The 16541-nt window shown below is 44.6% G+C and overlaps 1 protein-coding gene across 1 annotated transcript in view; it reads right to left on the bottom strand.

Moving 5' to 3' along the window:
• Positions 1 to 11220, bottom strand: part of PRPS2 (phosphoribosyl pyrophosphate synthetase 2) — a 41408-nt gene extending 30188 nt beyond the window's left edge. Inside the window, exon 1 of the mRNA XM_074992854.1 lies at positions 10990 to 11220. Coding sequence (XP_074848955.1) covers positions 10990 to 11111 — 122 coding nt within the window. The 5' untranslated portion in view covers positions 11112 to 11220. The remainder of the gene's footprint in view (positions 1 to 10989) is intronic.
• Between the last annotated feature and the right edge of the window lie 5321 nt (positions 11221 to 16541).

Raw genomic sequence — 16541 nt, 5'->3', positions numbered from 1 at the left:
TACATATCAGCATAATCTTGTACTTTTATTTAAAAAAAAAAAAAAACCACACAACAAAACATCAAACAAAGCAGAACGTCATTTAAAAATTGCTCACTTTCACACATCAAAGTCATACAGTTTTGCTAGTTACTGTCCCATATTTCAGTATAATCCAGTATTTTCATTTAAATTATAATACAGAAAACAGAGTTCAAGTTCTTCCTCCCTGTTCCTTCCGGCACAAAGATCAAGCTGTATAATGAAAAACTGTCCCAAACTTAAAAGATTCTTCTCTCTGAATCTATAATGCAAATCAAGGCCAGTCAGGTAATATATGAAATCTGTCACTGAAATCTAAAACACTTCAAAGTCTACAAAAATAGGTTGAGTCTGAATAGCTTCAAGCACAGTCTTTTCCTTGTACAATTTTACCTTCTCTTCAGGTACCTCAGAACAAACAAAATAAAAACAGATATTGCTGAAAATATTCAGTATTCTGGCATCATATACACATGATGAGGATCAAATAACTAACAAGCCTTCAGAAAATTTAGACCTGGTTTGCCCAAAATACAAGTATTTGTCAAGCTTTTCAGTAGCTTCATAAAACATCTCTTTGGAAAGACACTAAAAAAAAAAAGACAAGTCTTTCCACAAGAAACATGTTTTCTCCTCCTTAAATCTGAAGAATTCTGAAGTCCTTTCTGAAGGGAGCTCTACGTGTGAAATACATTACGTCTGCAATTCTTCTTGAACATCAAACACAAGGTTTCCTGTTCTCAAACGCCAGGTTCAAGATGAGAATTTGTTCACATTGCTGTACAAGAAAATTGATTTGTACTTTCAACAGTGCATACACACTGGTCATTTGGCATTTTCTGACTTGTTTGCACAGAAGCTGTGGAGCTGCTTAACAGAGGTACTGAATGATGCTGCACAAGTGTGTTCTGTCTAGGCTACAGCAAAGAGAATATTATGCATCTAGAGACAGTTTGTTTTCCTACTATCAGAATTAGAGGGTGCACCTGTGACATGTTACAAGCCAATGAACCAGTTGAAAAGTTTTCCTAAACAATATACCACTTAAGTCAACAATACATGCCAAACAGAGCATATGGACAGAATTTGGAAACTGTGTCAAAAAACACAATCCAGTATATTTTCCATGCAACTAGCGTTGTCACTATCAATTACTACAACATTTCAATTAGCCTGGTACTCATTCACTGCTCTGACTACAATCTGATACAGGTGAGTAACAAACTGGATCTAAAATGACTGTAGCCATCAAAAAGTTAAAATGGACACCACAGTCAGGTTTTAATGGTGCATATTCAGACTTGATACCGAATCATCATCAACATTCATAGGTAAACAGAAACGTTCTTGGCTTTATGCTTCAGTTTTAAGTTTTCCTTCTTTCAAACGTACTTGAGGTAAGTGTCAGTCAGCTAAGTCCTACCAGGAATCGCACCACCATTCCAGACTCCACTCAAGAAACTCACAAATAGGTGGTTGCTCTTTGGTAGGAGATGCTGCACCTGTCTTTACCTTTGCTGTTCAAAGCCAAAAGAAAAAAATTAAATGAGACTTGAGTAAGCACTTGAGTGTGTTTACTATCCATTTAACATCTTTTTCCTCAGATTCATATATATTCATATTATATTAAGTTCTTAATTTCTAGCTCAGTAAACAAATCAAGTAAACAGAGTGAGAGAAATATGTAGTTATTTGGTTCGTGTGTCTATCCAAGAAAGCTCACACTCAACAAACACATTAAATTATAATAAAGTGTAAAATGTGGAAGTAGAAGTTACACAATATAGTGCAGGGGAGAGGATTTTGTGGCTGTATCTCACAACACACTTAACCCTCAGCAATGCAAGACAGCACTGGTGCTCCAGCCACATGAGGGGCACTGTAAATAGGAGCACTAGCGTTGGCTCCCACTGCAGGGGACCACCACCAAGCTTTGTGGGCCCGACCAAGGCCAGCCTCAGGCTGGCTCTGCTTGGCAGATGGGAGGAAGTGGCTCTGCACACTACAGGGAAGCACTCCTTGCAACCCTCACCCCCTCCCCTCCAGCCCCACAGCTATTGCTCCCCTTGGCCAGAGAATTGTGGCCAAGAGGAGCAGCAGGAGGCAGTTCTTGAAGGGAATGCATTGCTGCAGCACCCAGGACCATGCAAAGTCACCTGCACTCTCCCAGGAGCTGCACCAGTTGGTGCCGCATTCCCCTGCGTCCTTGCCTCTCACACAGACTCCACACCTCAAACCACACTCCTGAATCCTCCCTCGCAGACTTCACACCCACACCCCCAGCACACTCCTCACCCCTCTCTTGCCCATACTCCACACCCTCACCCTGCTCCTGCACGCTACCTCATGCCCAGACCACACAATCCCTACCCCCAAATCTATCCACCAGACCCCAACCCTGGCCTCTCTCTGACCCCGGATCCCTCATTTGACACCGCCCCAGAGTTCAGGGGGCCTCCAGAAGAGTTAATCCAGCCCTGGGCACCTTCTTCTCCCTGACACCCTGGGGTTGGAGCTTGAGGAGAGTGACAGGAGTGTCCTTTTTCCTGCCTTTCAGTTAGGGACTACATCTGTGAGGGGCTTTTCCCCCCTCCTTCTCACTTGGGGGCCAGGTCAGTGAGCATTTTTATTTTTTTAGCCTCTCACTTGTGTGTGGTCTCTAACCAATTTTTGTGGTTCAATGGCCTCCACAACCCAAAAAAGGTTCCCTACCATTGTGTAGTCTATTATCGGCAACAGAAAATAGATCATAATCATTACTTGAAAAAAAAAAAAAAAAAATTAAAAACAGAACTGTCTGTTCAAGATCTCAGAGCAAGTGAAGAGACCCTCTTACTTCAGCTCTTCCAAGCTGCTTATTTTTCTATACAAGATTTTTCTTATATTTTTCACTCACCTCCACATGTTGTGTCTGTTTTGTTTCAATGTACTGGCAAGGGCTTCAAACGCTGGTTTCCACCTTAATCTGCAGGCAGCATCTTCTTTCAGTTTGTTTTGTTTTTTAAATGCAAAATGATCCATAATTACAGACACAGTCCATCATAACTACAAACATTGCCAGTGTGCCCAGCAGATTGTCTCCATTTGCATGCAGTTTTGTAGGGAATTCAAACACAACAAGCTGAGGTAGCCATTTTTGATGTATGATGTAAAAGTTGTTCACGCAAAAGAACACAAAGCCCTTCAGTAACTTCAGCTGGACCTGGTTGATTACTTTAGAAAGAGCTTGGTTCTGACTAACATTTTATTAACTGCTTGATAAATGTTTTATTTGCCCTTTAAGTGTTTAAAGCCAAAACAAACACCCCTCCCACCAAAAACAAAAAACAAAAAACAGATCCTGAGCTGTATACCACACGGATATAGGACAAAAGCACAGATATTTGTAGCTGAGGACACCCCATCACGTAAAATAAGGCTCCTGGTAATATATCTGGATAATCACTCTGAAAATGTAAAATTTTTTATATTTTATCCTGGGAGCTAAAAATAATGTTCCTATTGTTAGTGAATTCTTAATGACTATGCAGACAGGCTGCTGCAATAGTGAGCAAGAAGAACAGAGTATCTCTTTCTGGTTCTGTCTCTCTCGCACACACTCACACACCTGTCCAGCACTTCCACCCCAGTACAGTAAACCCTTGAGTTACACAGGGGTTGTGCTTCTGAATTTTCGTGCAACTTCCTGGCTCCTCTGGGCTTGCAGGAGCCAGGAAACTGCTGAGCTGGTCAGTTTCCTCGCTTTCAGAGTGGCAAGAGGCTGGGAACCAGAAGGCAGCCTAGTTCCAATCTCCCCATTCCCACTTACAGGACCCAGAAACTACCAGCTGGTCAGTTTCTGGGGTCCCCCAAGCAGCAGGGAGCTGGGAACCAGGCAGCAGCCTGGCTCCCAGCTCCCCTCCACACCTTGGAGCCATGAAACTAACTAGGGTTGCTGCCCTGCTCAGTTTCCCAGTTCTGCAAGTGGAGGGGAGGGTGGGAATGAGGCTGTTGCCTGGTTCCCAGCTCCTCACCAAGCCAGGAACCAGGAAATTGCTCCTGTCAAGGAGTGGCAGCCAGACTCATGGCTGCTGCCTCTGACAGGAGTGGTTTCCTGCTCTTATCAGGGGCAGTGGTCGCATTAACCTGAGACATGCACAATCTGACTGCATGTATCTTGAGGGTTAACTGCACTGGATTTCTCTGTTTCCACTAGCTGCTCCCTGTGCTTAAACAAACACGCTCAGTCTACTAGGGAAGAGGCTTGTGTCCCCTGAAGAATTTCTTTGCTTCCCCATTTCTCTGCAGGGAAGAAAAAAGTCAGTGGGGGGACATTAGTTAAGCATGCATACAGGACACAGAATTCCTCCAGGAACAGATTATATAGTTTTGTACAAGTACACCCAAGAACAAATTTTCAATGTTTTCCTAGATCAGGGGTCAGCAACCCCTTATCATGCAAGCCTATTTTTACAAGCATGAGAGGCAGGGACTCAGCCCCATGCATCCTCTCCCATGCAGCTAGGATCTTGCTCAAAGCCATGCCGCCTTTGGATTAACAAAAGACCAGCTAATGTTATAAATCACCACCTAAATAGTAAAGCTCTGCATCTTAATTCATTTATTAATGATGCTGTTGTAAGTAGGACTATTAGGGCTCATCTACACTGCATATGGAGCTCCTCAACAGCCTAATTCCTGCAGCGTAAACTTCGAAGTTGGCATCTTCAAAGTGCTGGCAAGCCTTGTAGCTTCAAAGTACCTGCGCATCTTTGACACACCAGCACTTGGATTGGACAGAGGTCACATTTCAGCACTCTGCCTCTGAAAAGTCGTTGACCCCTGTCCTAGGCCATAATAATGCAAAGATGTGGATCATGTTAAACTTTACTCACTATGAAATCCCATTTAATTAACTGATCAAATGGTGGGAAGGGTATAGCTGGGGAGCCCACGATATGATTAACTGGCAGGGGCTAGTGCAGCCTAACTGGCAAGAAACAGATAGCCTGGGTCTACACGTGCCCCTTCCTTTCAAAAAGAACATGTTAATGAGCAGGTTAGAAATATGCTAGTGAGGTGCTGCAATGAATATGCAGCGCCTCATCAGCATAATAGCGGCCACGGCGATTCGAAAGTGGGCTTTTCAAATCGTGCGCCGCCCGTGGAGACAGGCCCTTCCGAAAGGACGCCCCCAGTTTTCGAAAGCCCTTCTTCCTACCTGGTGATCAGAAGGGCTTTTGAAAACTGGGGGGGGGGGGGGGGTCCTTTTGGAAGGTCCCGCCTCGATGGACAGCATGCAATTCAAAAAGACGCACTTTCGAATCGCCGTGGCCACCATTATGCTAATGAGGCACTGCATATTCATTGCAGCACCTCATTAGCATATTTCAAACCTGCTCATTAACATTCCTCTTTCAAAAGGAAGGGGCATGTGTAGACCCAGCCATAAGGTTTACTGGTTAACCATTAAAATCCCTAGTTGTGGATTGTTCTTATACACACAGCTCCTGTATTAGTCAAGGAACACAAGCATGCAAATCATTACTCAGTGATATAGATGAAATATTTTGTTGCATTGTATGTTCCAAGCAGTATAAGTGAGGATAGGGGATTTTCATGAAAATGTTAAATTGCAGACTGTGATGGAACAAAAAATAAATGAGAGATGCAAGTATTCAAGGCAGATTAAAACACAGACATTATAGCCACAGTGTCCAATACACTCCCTGTTTACATGTGGTGAATGCGGCTCAGGAAGTGAGAATGGCACCTTCTATTTTTTTTTTGTAAAGTCTCCCGCCCTGCCCCCCAGCGCACAGATACCATCCAAATTTATTGTAAATACAGACCTCTTTTAGGAGCGGAATTTGGCTGTCTCGTTTTTGTTTTCCACCAGGCTATTATTAAAAAAATATTAAGCATGCTTATCCATCCACATTCTAAACTACAAGCAGATATAGAATATTTGGGAGCATTTTTTTTCCCCAGATTGTATCGTAACATGATTTTCATATGTATGCACATTTGCAAGTCAGGGGTTCCACAAACATATCAGTTAACCTACACATGAAAGTGTTTAAGCATATTTGCAAATATTTTAACAGACTCAGCTGAGCAGCAACAAAACAAAAGCAGTCCAGTAGCACTTTAAAGACTAACAAAATAATTTATTAGATAATGAGCTTTTGTGGGACAGACCCACTTCTTCAGATCATAGCCATACCAGAACAGACTCAATGTTTAAGGCACAGAGAACCAAAAATAGTAATTAAAGGTTGACAAAATCAGAAAATCATCATCAAGGTGAGTAAATCAGAGAGCGTGGGGGGGGGGGTCAAGAATTAGATAGAACCAAGTATGCAAAACAGCCCCTATAATGATCTAGAAAATTCCCCATCCTGGTTCAAACCACATGTTAATGTGTCATATTTGAATATGAGAGAGTTCAGCAGCCCCTCTTTCCAAACTGCTATAAAAATTCCTCTTCAGTAAAACTCAGACTTTCAGGTCATTAACAGAATGGCCCACTCCATTAAAGTGCCAGCTGACAGGTTTGTGAATCAGGAGTGTTTTTATGTCTGTTTTATGACCATTAATTCTTTGTTTAAGAGAGTTTGAAGTCTGACCAATATACAAAGCTTCTGGGCATTGTTGGTACATGATAGCATATATGATGTTAGTTGAGGAACATGAGAATGTGCCCGTGATTGTATGTATCTCCAGAATAGATATGTGGACAAAAGTTGGCAATGGGCCTTGTTGCAAGGAAAAGTTCCAGGATTGGTGTTCCTGCGGTGTAGACTGTTGTTGTTGGTGAGAATCCTCATCAGGTTGGGAGGTTGTCTGTAGGAGAGAACAGGCCTGTCACCTAGGGCCTTCTGGAGTGTGGCATCCTGATTAAGGATAGGTTGTAGGTCTTTAATAATGAATTGCAGTGCTTTGAGTTGGGGGCTGTAAGTAATGACCAGCGGTGTTCTGTTATTGGCTTTTTTTGGGCTTATCTTGGAGTAGCTGGTCTCTGGGTATTTATCTGGCCCTGTTGATTTTTTTTCTCCTGGTGGGTAATTCAGGTTTATGAATATTTGGTAGAGATCTTGTAATTTTCCATCTCTGGTCAGTAGGATCAGAGCAAATGGGTCTGTTACAACCGAGCAGCAACAAGTTTGTCTGTGGGACTTGCCACCATAGTTGAATAAGAGTTGTTGACCCTGAGGGCAATAGCTTATCTACATGCACAGGTTTTTATCTAAATTGTGTGTGTAAAGGATCTGAGATTCCTTTAAGGAAGAAAACTGAGTATTTTAATATTCAGTCAATTAATCATTGATAAAAGAAACAAGCAGTCATTTAGCACTTTAAAGACCAAATCATTTATTAGGTGACGAGCCTTCATGGGGCAGAACCACTTCTTCAGACCTGGGGATAATTATTTATGTCTGTGCAATATGTTCTATAATATCAGTTTATTTAATAATGATTACACTCTTTTTAACAAATCTTAGAAAATAAACTGATGCAGGGAAAGTGGCTTACAATTATATATAATAAGCATCAGGGAAATATTCTTCTGGTATTCCTTTATATTTTGTTTATATAAAATGAGAAAGCTGTGTTCTCCCCCAGGATCCTCCTTCCCCCATGCTCCCCCCCCAGTGATTATTTTAGAAAGAGAAACTTCCGACTTATCCAAAGCAAACTAGGGCTCTCTCTATACTTGTAAATCGACGAGCAGCCATGGCAGCATGGACAAACACCCACACTGGGACAGAGCTCTCCCAGCGTTCCAGGTAAATTACCTCCACATGTGGAGTAGCTAACAGTGCTCGGAGCCTGTTTACACCGGTCCTTTCAAGTGTTGTAACTTGCCATGGGGAATGCATGGGGTGGGGTTGGGAGGTAGAGAGGTGTTTTTTCACACCCCTGAGCAAAAAAAGTTACAGTATAGTAAAGTATTAGTGTAGTCAAGCCACAACAGACTGGAGCTGGTGAGCAAGGTCTCATGCAAAGAAAATCTGGCAGAGAGGGGAAAAAGGAGCTTAGCAGAGCTGGCAGTTTCTCAAGACAAATATTAAAGACAAATACAAAAAGTCCTACTGAAAAGTCAACGTGAGACAATATGGGAAAAAGATCAGTCACACTAGTTGGCACTGGTGGGGCCACAACTGGAGTATTATGTCCAATGGCAGGCACCAAACTTTTAAAAGATGTGGACAAAATGGGAAGTTCAAGGGAGAGCAACAAAAACAATACAAGGTTTAGAAAACTTGCTCTATGATGAAAGATTAATAAAAACTGAGCATTTTTAGTCCATCAGTCTTCAAATACATTTAGGACTTTTATGCAGAGAGCAGTAATAATTTTACACACACACACACACACACACGATTTAGGTTAAGTATTTGAAACAAACACCCACACATCTCCTTCCCCCACCCTCACTATATAGGTAGTTAAGCTCTGGAATAGGATTCCAAAGGAGGTTGTGGAATCCTCATCATTAAAGGTTTTAAAACCAGATTAGACAAGTATCTGTCAGGGACTGTCTAGGTTTATTTGGTCTTGCCTCAGAGTAGGGCCCAGACTTGATAACCTTCTCAAGGTCCCTTCCAGCTCTCCTTTTTGAATGCAAAAACATAGCTACTTAATCAAAAAACGCATGGTAACCGATACTCCAAGCAACAGGACCACCACTGGACCTAACCAGGTTACTCACAGAATCACGGGCACTTTTCTCATGCTCCTCTACTAACATCATATATGCCATCATGCGCCAACAATGCCCAGATGCTTTGTATATTGGACAGACTTCTAACTCCCTTAGACAAAGGGCCAATGGGCACAAAATAGGCATCCACAAACCAGACAGTCAACATTTTAATGGAATGGGGCATTCTGTCAAAGACCTAAAAGGTATGTGTGTTACTGAAGAAGAATTATCGCACCGTTCTGGAAAAGGAAACAGCCGAGCTGGCTTTTATATTCAAATTCGGCACATTAACACACAGTTTAAATCGTGATGGGAACTTTCTGAGTCACTATAGGGGCTTGTCTGCATACTTGGCTCAGTCCAATTCTTGACCTTCCCCCCTCCCCACCCTCCACTCTCTGATTTGCTCACCTTGATTATCTTTTTCTGGTTTGTCCTCCTTGCTTACTGTTTTTGGTTCTCTGTGCCTTAAATATTGAGTCTGTTCTGGTCTGGCTATGGTCTGAACAAGTGGGTCTGTCCCACGAAAGCTCACCTAATAAACTATTTTGCTAGTCTTTAAAATGCTACTTGACTGCTTTTTGTTTTGGTAGTGTATAGACTAGCACGGCTTCCTCTGTTACCATCTCACCAAACTGAGTTATTGGGCAACAAAATGGCAGATGAAATTTAATGTGTATGAGTGTAAAGTAATGCACATTGGGGAAAAAAATAGCCCCAACTACACATATATCATGGCAGCTAGTTTAGATACAACCAATCAGGAAAGAGATCTTGGGGTTATCATGGATAGTTCTCTGAAAACATCCACGTACTGTGCAGCAGCAGTCAAAAAAGCAAATAGGATGTTGGGAATTATTAAAAAAGAGTTAGAAATAAGACAAAGAATATCTTACTGCCTCTTTATAAAAATAAGGTACGCCCACATCTTGAATGCTGCATACAGATGTGGTCTCCTCACCTCAAAAAAGGTATTTTGGCATTAGAAAAGGTTCAGAAAAGGGCAACTAAAACGATTAGGGGTTTGGAACGGGTTCCATATGAGGAGAAGTTAAAGAGATGTGGACTTTTCTGTCTGGAGAAAGGGAGTCTGAGGGGGATACGATAGAGGTATATAAAATCATGAGTGCTGCGGAGAGGGTGAATAAAGAAAAGTCATTTACTTGTTCCCATAATATGAGAACTAGAGGACACTAAATGAAGTTAATGGATAGCAGGTTTAAAACTAATAAAAGAAAGTTCTTTTGCACACAGCGCACAGTCAACCTGTGGAATTCCTTGCCAGAGGAGGCTGTGAAGGCTAGGCTTAGAAGAGTTCAAAGAAGAGCTAGATAAATTCATGGAGGTTAGGTCCATAAAAGACTATTAGCCAGGGATAGGAATAATGTCTGTGGCCTGTTTGTCAAAGGCTCGAGATGCACAGCAGGAGACAAGACGCCTGATCATTGTCTTCAGTCCACCCCTCCGGGGCACCTGACACTCGCCACTGTCAGCAGACAGATTACTGCGCTACACGGACCTCTGGTCTGATCCAGTAGTGGCCATTCTTAAGTTGCAATCCAGCCACCTGTCGAGGCTCTCAGTATTTTTTGCTGTTATGTAGCTGCAGTTTACCCCAAACGTCTTCTAAGAGCCCAGGAAGCAGTGGGAGTGTTGATAACGTGCTGGACAATATTGACCTCCCTTCAACCAGCAAATTCTCTCATCTGGCATGGGTCAGGTCCCAAGAGCACCAGACGAGGTTCAACCTGTTGCAGGCTCTTTCTGAGAGGCCCAGATGTTCATCTCCCTGACACCTACCCCAGTGACCGGGGCTACCAAGTGGGCTCTCAAGCTCAAAGCCGAGCGCACAAACTCAAATAGGACTGCTCCTCCCCCCGCCTCAAAGAGCAGGCTGAGGCACCGCTGTGACTTCAGTCCCCTCATTCCTGACCATAAGGCTCAGGCTCCCGCTCGCCGCTCCTTTCCAGGGTCCCGTGTCACGCGCCCTACGCCCCGCAAGACAGGGGTAGGGCGGGCAAATAAACACATGGCGGCTCAGCCCCAGACAGGCGGTGCCCCCACCCTCTCCGCGGGCCGCGCGCGGAGGGCGGGAAGCACGAGACAGGCTGAGTGAATTGTCACTGCGGAGCGCGGGCTCAGCGCGCGGGCACGGGGAGAACTGAGCTGACACCCGGGCGAGGGGCGGGGCCAGTGACGCAATGGACAGCAGGTAACGTAGGCCGCCCCCGCTTCATTAGGCCCCCCTCCCCCACCGGCCTTATGGCCACACGCGTCACCTGGTCTCCTGGTTGCTGAACTTCTTGGTCACCACCTTGCCCAGCTCCAGCCCCAGGCGCTCGGCCACACGCTGCGACAGGTCCTGGTGCGAGCTGCCACTGAACAGCACGATGTTGGGCATGGCCGCGGCAGCAGGGCTCGGGGTCCCGGACAGCAGCGAAGAGTGCCGAAGCGCGGGCGCCGGGTCAAATAACAAGCGGCCGTGGACCCGCCCCCTGCCTGCGCGCCAGGAGAAGCCGGGGGCGGGGCGGGATAGGCGAGCGGGACGGCGGGGCGGAGTTACAGCCAATGGGCTGCAGGGGGAACACGTGACGGGGGTGGGCTCGCAGCGGTGGCTGTTGGAATGCGAAGGCGGGTTGGGGGCGGCGGTTAGAAGGGTTGGGGAGGGGGGGCTGTTGGCTGGCAGCCGGGAGGGTCTCTTGAGGGACTGGGAGGGTTGGAACGCGGGCGCTGAGCACCAGGCCGTGTCACTTAACTCCATGACCTACCCAGCCCTGCCCTCGCACCCAGCTGTGCCATGAGCCTCCTCAGAGGCCGGGCCATGACATGGCACCGCTGGGCACTCTTGGAGGAGCAGCCTGATGCCAGCGGTGTACGTGTCTTGTAAGAGATAGTTGAGGCCCCCGCTTTACTACGGTCACTCGGGGGACTCCCTTTTCCCTTTGGCTGTAGTCATTCCTCTATTCACCATCCCAGTGTGTCGGAGCTGTGATTTGGTTACAGTGGGTGACACAAGGGGCATCATTTGTTCATCCGTGGGCGTCTCGTTCATCCTCAAATGAGGGATCCACTCACGCCACAGAATCTCTCACGTTTGCAGATTTGTGTTATGAGTGATACCATCAATTCAAAAGCCAATCAGTAAAAATAATAAAAGTTTGAAGGAGTCTGATGTGCTGCACCTGGCCATTTTTTCTAGGTTTACAATTAGATTTTCTGGTTTTTTAAAAGGCATGCTCACGCTATCAGAAGGAGTTGGGTAGAGGCACAAATTGCTCGCAAATACAGAAATAAAATAAAAAGTTGTGTTTGCTTATCTTTAAATTAGAGCTATTAAGCTCAAATGATCATTTGTAACAACAATATATAGAAAAATAAACCAGATACAACTGTACTCAATTTTAACTTTATTTTGGGGTGATTTTTTTTAATCTAATGAATCTTTGCTTCCCTTTCGTGCAGTACTTGTTATTGTCTTTCCTCCTATACATACTATTAGTTCCATACTGCCAAAAGCCTTTGGTCTAAAAACCCAGGTATACTTCAGTCTCCAGTGTAATCAGTGAAAATTGAATCTGCAATGCTGCAAACATTTGCATATGCTTAATTTACTTATACATGATTTCAATGGATTATAATGTTAAGCTCCTGTAGAAAAGTTTGTAGGATAAACGGCAATCTTCTATATTTATGAAATCTCAATATCGGGGCTGGTCAAAAAATTTCCATCATAATTCGTTCTGAGCAGAACAAGGCTGAAAGCTAAGTCTAAGGTGCGAGAAGTCCTCATCAGAGACATGCTGTTTGCAGACGATGCTGCTGTAGTGTCTCACACAGAAGACCAGCTTCAAAAACTGCTGGATTGGTTCTCCAAAGCGTGCAAGGACTTTGGGCTTACCATCAGCCTAAAGAAGACGAACGTACTCAGTCAGGATGTTGCTGAATCCCCATCAATCAGCATTGACAACTATACGTTAGAGGTTGTCCACGAGTTCGTTTACCTCAGGTCCACCATCACTGACACCCTGTCGTTGGACACTGAGCTAAATAGGAGGATCGGAAAAGCGGCCACAACTCTGTCCAGACTCAGCAAGAGAGTGTTGAATAACAACAAGCTGTACACTCACACCAAAATGCAAGTCTACAGAGCCTGCATCCTCAGCACCCTCCTTTATGGCAGCTAGACTTGGATCCTGTATGCCCGCCAGGAAAAGAGGCTGAACGTCTTCCACTTACGCTGCCTCAGGCGCATCCTTGGAATATCATGGAAGGACAGAGTTACCAACACTGCCGTCCTCGAGCAAGCTGGAATCCCAACCATGCACACCCTCCTCAGGCAGCGTCGACTCCGCTGGCTTGGCCACGTCCACAGGATGAACGATGGAAGGATTCCAAAAGACATCCTGTATGGTGAGCTAGCCTCTGGCAAAAGACCTCCCGGACGCCCCCAGTTGCGTTACAAAGATGTCTGCAAGAGAGACCTCAGAGAGGTAGACATCGAGCTGTACAACTGGGAAGAACTAGCAGACGACTGCAGCAGATGGAGGCAGGGGTTACAGAAGGGCCTTCAGAAGGGCGAGTTGAAGATCAGACAGCTAGCAGAGGAGAAGCGAGCACACAGAAAGCACAAAAAGGACTTGCCAGACACCCACTACATCTGCAAGAGATGCAGCAAGGACTGTCACGCTCGTGTGGGTCTTTATAGTCACAATAGACGCTGTAAATGAAGTCCTCAATTAAAACTTTAAAGGGCGCGATCCATAGTCTATGCAGACTGAAGGATGCCTACTACTAGAACATTGAATTTTTTCAGGAAATAAAATATGTAAAAAAAGTATTTGCTTGGTGCCTCATAGGACTTGTAGTTTGGCATCTTTTCTCTCATTCTCAAACCAACATCTTTTCCAGCCAGCTCTGCTCAATAAATAGCAAAATATATTTCTTTCTATAATGGCATACCCACACACTCAAAGGGCACCAGAAACAAAAGTTGTGATGTTTCCATCTTGCATATCTTCTGCAGTAAACAGTTTTGCAGGCCACATTCTGGTATTAGCAACAAAGGGTCCTGTGGCACCTTATAGACTAACAGAAAAGTTTTGAGCATGAGCTTTCGTGAGCACAGACTCACTTCATCAGATGCTGGTCTTGGAAATCTGCAGGGCCAGGTATAAATAAGCCAGAGCAAGGGTGGGGATAACAAGGTTAGCCCAGTCAGCAAGGGTGAGGCTTACTACCAGCAGTTGATCTGGAGGGGTGAACACCAAGGGAGGGGAAGCTGCTTCTGTATTTAGCCAGCCATTCACAGTCTTTGTTTAAACCAGAGCTGAGGGCATCGAATTTGCAGATGAATTGTAGCTCAGAAATTTCTCTTTGGAGTCTGGTCCTGAAATTTATTTGCTGTAGGATAGCTAATTTTAAGTCTGCTACTGTGTGGCCTGGGAGATTGAAGCGCTCTCCTACAGGTTTTTGTATTTTACCATTTCTGATATCTGATTTGTGTGCGTTTATTCGTTTACGTAGAGACTGTCCAGTTTGTCTGATGTATATAGCAGGGGGCATTGCTGGCACATGATGGCATAAATTATATTGGTAGATGTGCAGCTGAATGAACCCACGATGGTGTGGCTGATCTGGTTAGGTCCTGTAATGGTGTTGCTGGTGTACATATGTGGGCAGAGCTGGCAACAAGGTTTGTTGCATGGATGGGTCCCTGAGTTAGAGTGACTATGGTGCGGTGTATAGTTGCTGGTTAGGATTTGCTTCAGGTTGGCAGGTTGTCTGTGGGCAAGGACTGGTCTGCCTCCCAAGGCCTGTGAAAGTGGGGGATCATTGTCCAGGATGGGTTGTAAATCCCTGATGATGCGCTGTAGAGGTTTTAGCTGAGGACTGTAGGTGATGGCTAGTGGTGTTATTCTGGTATTAGTTACTTGCCAACTCCTGTAATTTTATTGTGAATCTTATGATATTTTTTAAGCTCCTGGAATCCTTTGATTAAGTGAGAATCTCAGCTTCTATTTTTTGCAGACTAAATTTCAATGATTGTAGACTAAAATTTGAAAATGTGATTCAACTGCAATCTATAGGTTCTGATTCTCATGGGAGACTTGAGTCATTCAGACATTTGTTGGGAGACCAATACAGCAGCACACTGACAATCCAGGAAGTTTTTGGAGAATGTTGGAGATAACTTCTTGATAAAAGTGCTGAGGGAACCGACCAGGGCCCATGCACAACTTGACCTGCTGCTCACAAACAGGGAAGAACTAGTGGGAGAAATAGAAGTGCGTGGCAACTTGGGCTGCAGCGACCATGAGATGGTAGATTTCAGGATACTGACAAAAGGAAGAAAGGTGAGCACTAAAATACAGAGCCTTGATTTCAAAAGAGTAAACTTCAAATCGCTGAGAGAACTGATGGGCGGGATCCCTTGGGAAAGGAAGAGGAAGAGAGTTCAGAAGAAGTGGCAGTATTTTATGGAAGTCTTACTGAAGCCACAGGAACAAACCATCTCGTTGCATAGTAAGATATGCAATTATGATAGGGAACCAGCTTAGCTTAACAGTGAAATTCTTGGTCAGCTTAAACTAAAAAGGATGCGTATAAGAAGTGGAAACATGGACAGTTGACTAAGGAGGAGTATAACTGTATGGCTGGAGAATGCCGGGCAGTAAGCAGGAAACCGAAAGCACAGTTGGAACTGCAGCTGGCAAGGGATGTGAAGGGTAACAAGAAGGGTTTCGGTGGCATGTTAACAATAAGAGAGTTATTGGGGAAGGTGTGGGACCGTTACTGGATGAGAGAGGTAACCTAGTGACAGGTGATATAAGAAAAGCTGAAGTACTCCATGTTTTTTTTGCCTCAGTCTTCATGGGCAAGGACAGTTCCCACAATACGGTGCTAGACAATGAAGTATGGGAGTGTGGAGGGCAGCCCTCAGGAAGGAACGAGTTAAGAGCTACTTAGAAAAACTACATGTACACACATCCATGGTTCTGGATTTAAGGTACCCAAGGTACTGCGGGAATTGGCATATATTATGGCCGAGCCTTTGGCCATTATCTTTGAAGACTCTCGGAGATCAGGAGAGATCTCAGATCATTAAAAAAAGGCAAATGTTGTGCCCATCTTTAAAAATTGAAAGAAGGACAATCCAGGGAACTATAGGCTGGTCAGCCTTACCTCAGTCCCTGGGAAAATAATGGAGGAGATCCTCAAAGAATCCATTCTGCAGCACTTGGAAGAAGGGAAAGTGATCAAAAGTAGTCAACATGGACTCACCAAGGGCAAGTCCTGCCTGACCAATCTGATTAGCTTCTAAGATGAGGTAACAGGCTCTATGGACATGGGGAAGTCAGTGGATGTAATATACCTTGACTTCATTAAGCTGTTGATACAGTGTCTCACAACATTCTTGCCCATAAGGAAATATGGATTGGATACATGGAGTACAAGATGAATAGAAAGCTAGCATGATGGTCAGGCCCAACAGGTTGTGGTAAATGGCTCAATATCTGGATGGCAGTCCGTTTCAAGTGGAGTGCCCCAAAGCTCAGTTCTTGGGCTGGTGTTGTTCAACATCTTTACTAATGACCTGGATGAGGGAAAGGATTGCAGCCTCAGCAAGTTTGCAGATAACACAAAGCTAGGGGGAGAGGTAGATAAGTTGGAGGTTAGAAATTGGATCCAGAGTGACCTGGATAAACTGGAGGATTGGGCCAAAAGAAATCTGAGGCAGTTCAGTAAGGAGAAGTGTTGAGTCCTACACTTGGGACAGAGGAATCCTAAGTATTGTTACAGGCTGGGGACTGACTGGCTAAGCTGTAGTACA

Source organism: Carettochelys insculpta, chromosome 1 (genome assembly GCF_033958435.1).
Source record: "Carettochelys insculpta isolate YL-2023 chromosome 1, ASM3395843v1, whole genome shotgun sequence".
Lineage (NCBI taxonomy): Eukaryota > Metazoa > Chordata > Testudines > Carettochelyidae > Carettochelys > Carettochelys insculpta.
The sequence above is the reverse complement of the archived record's forward strand: the minus strand, read 5'-3'. Positions and strand labels throughout refer to the sequence as shown.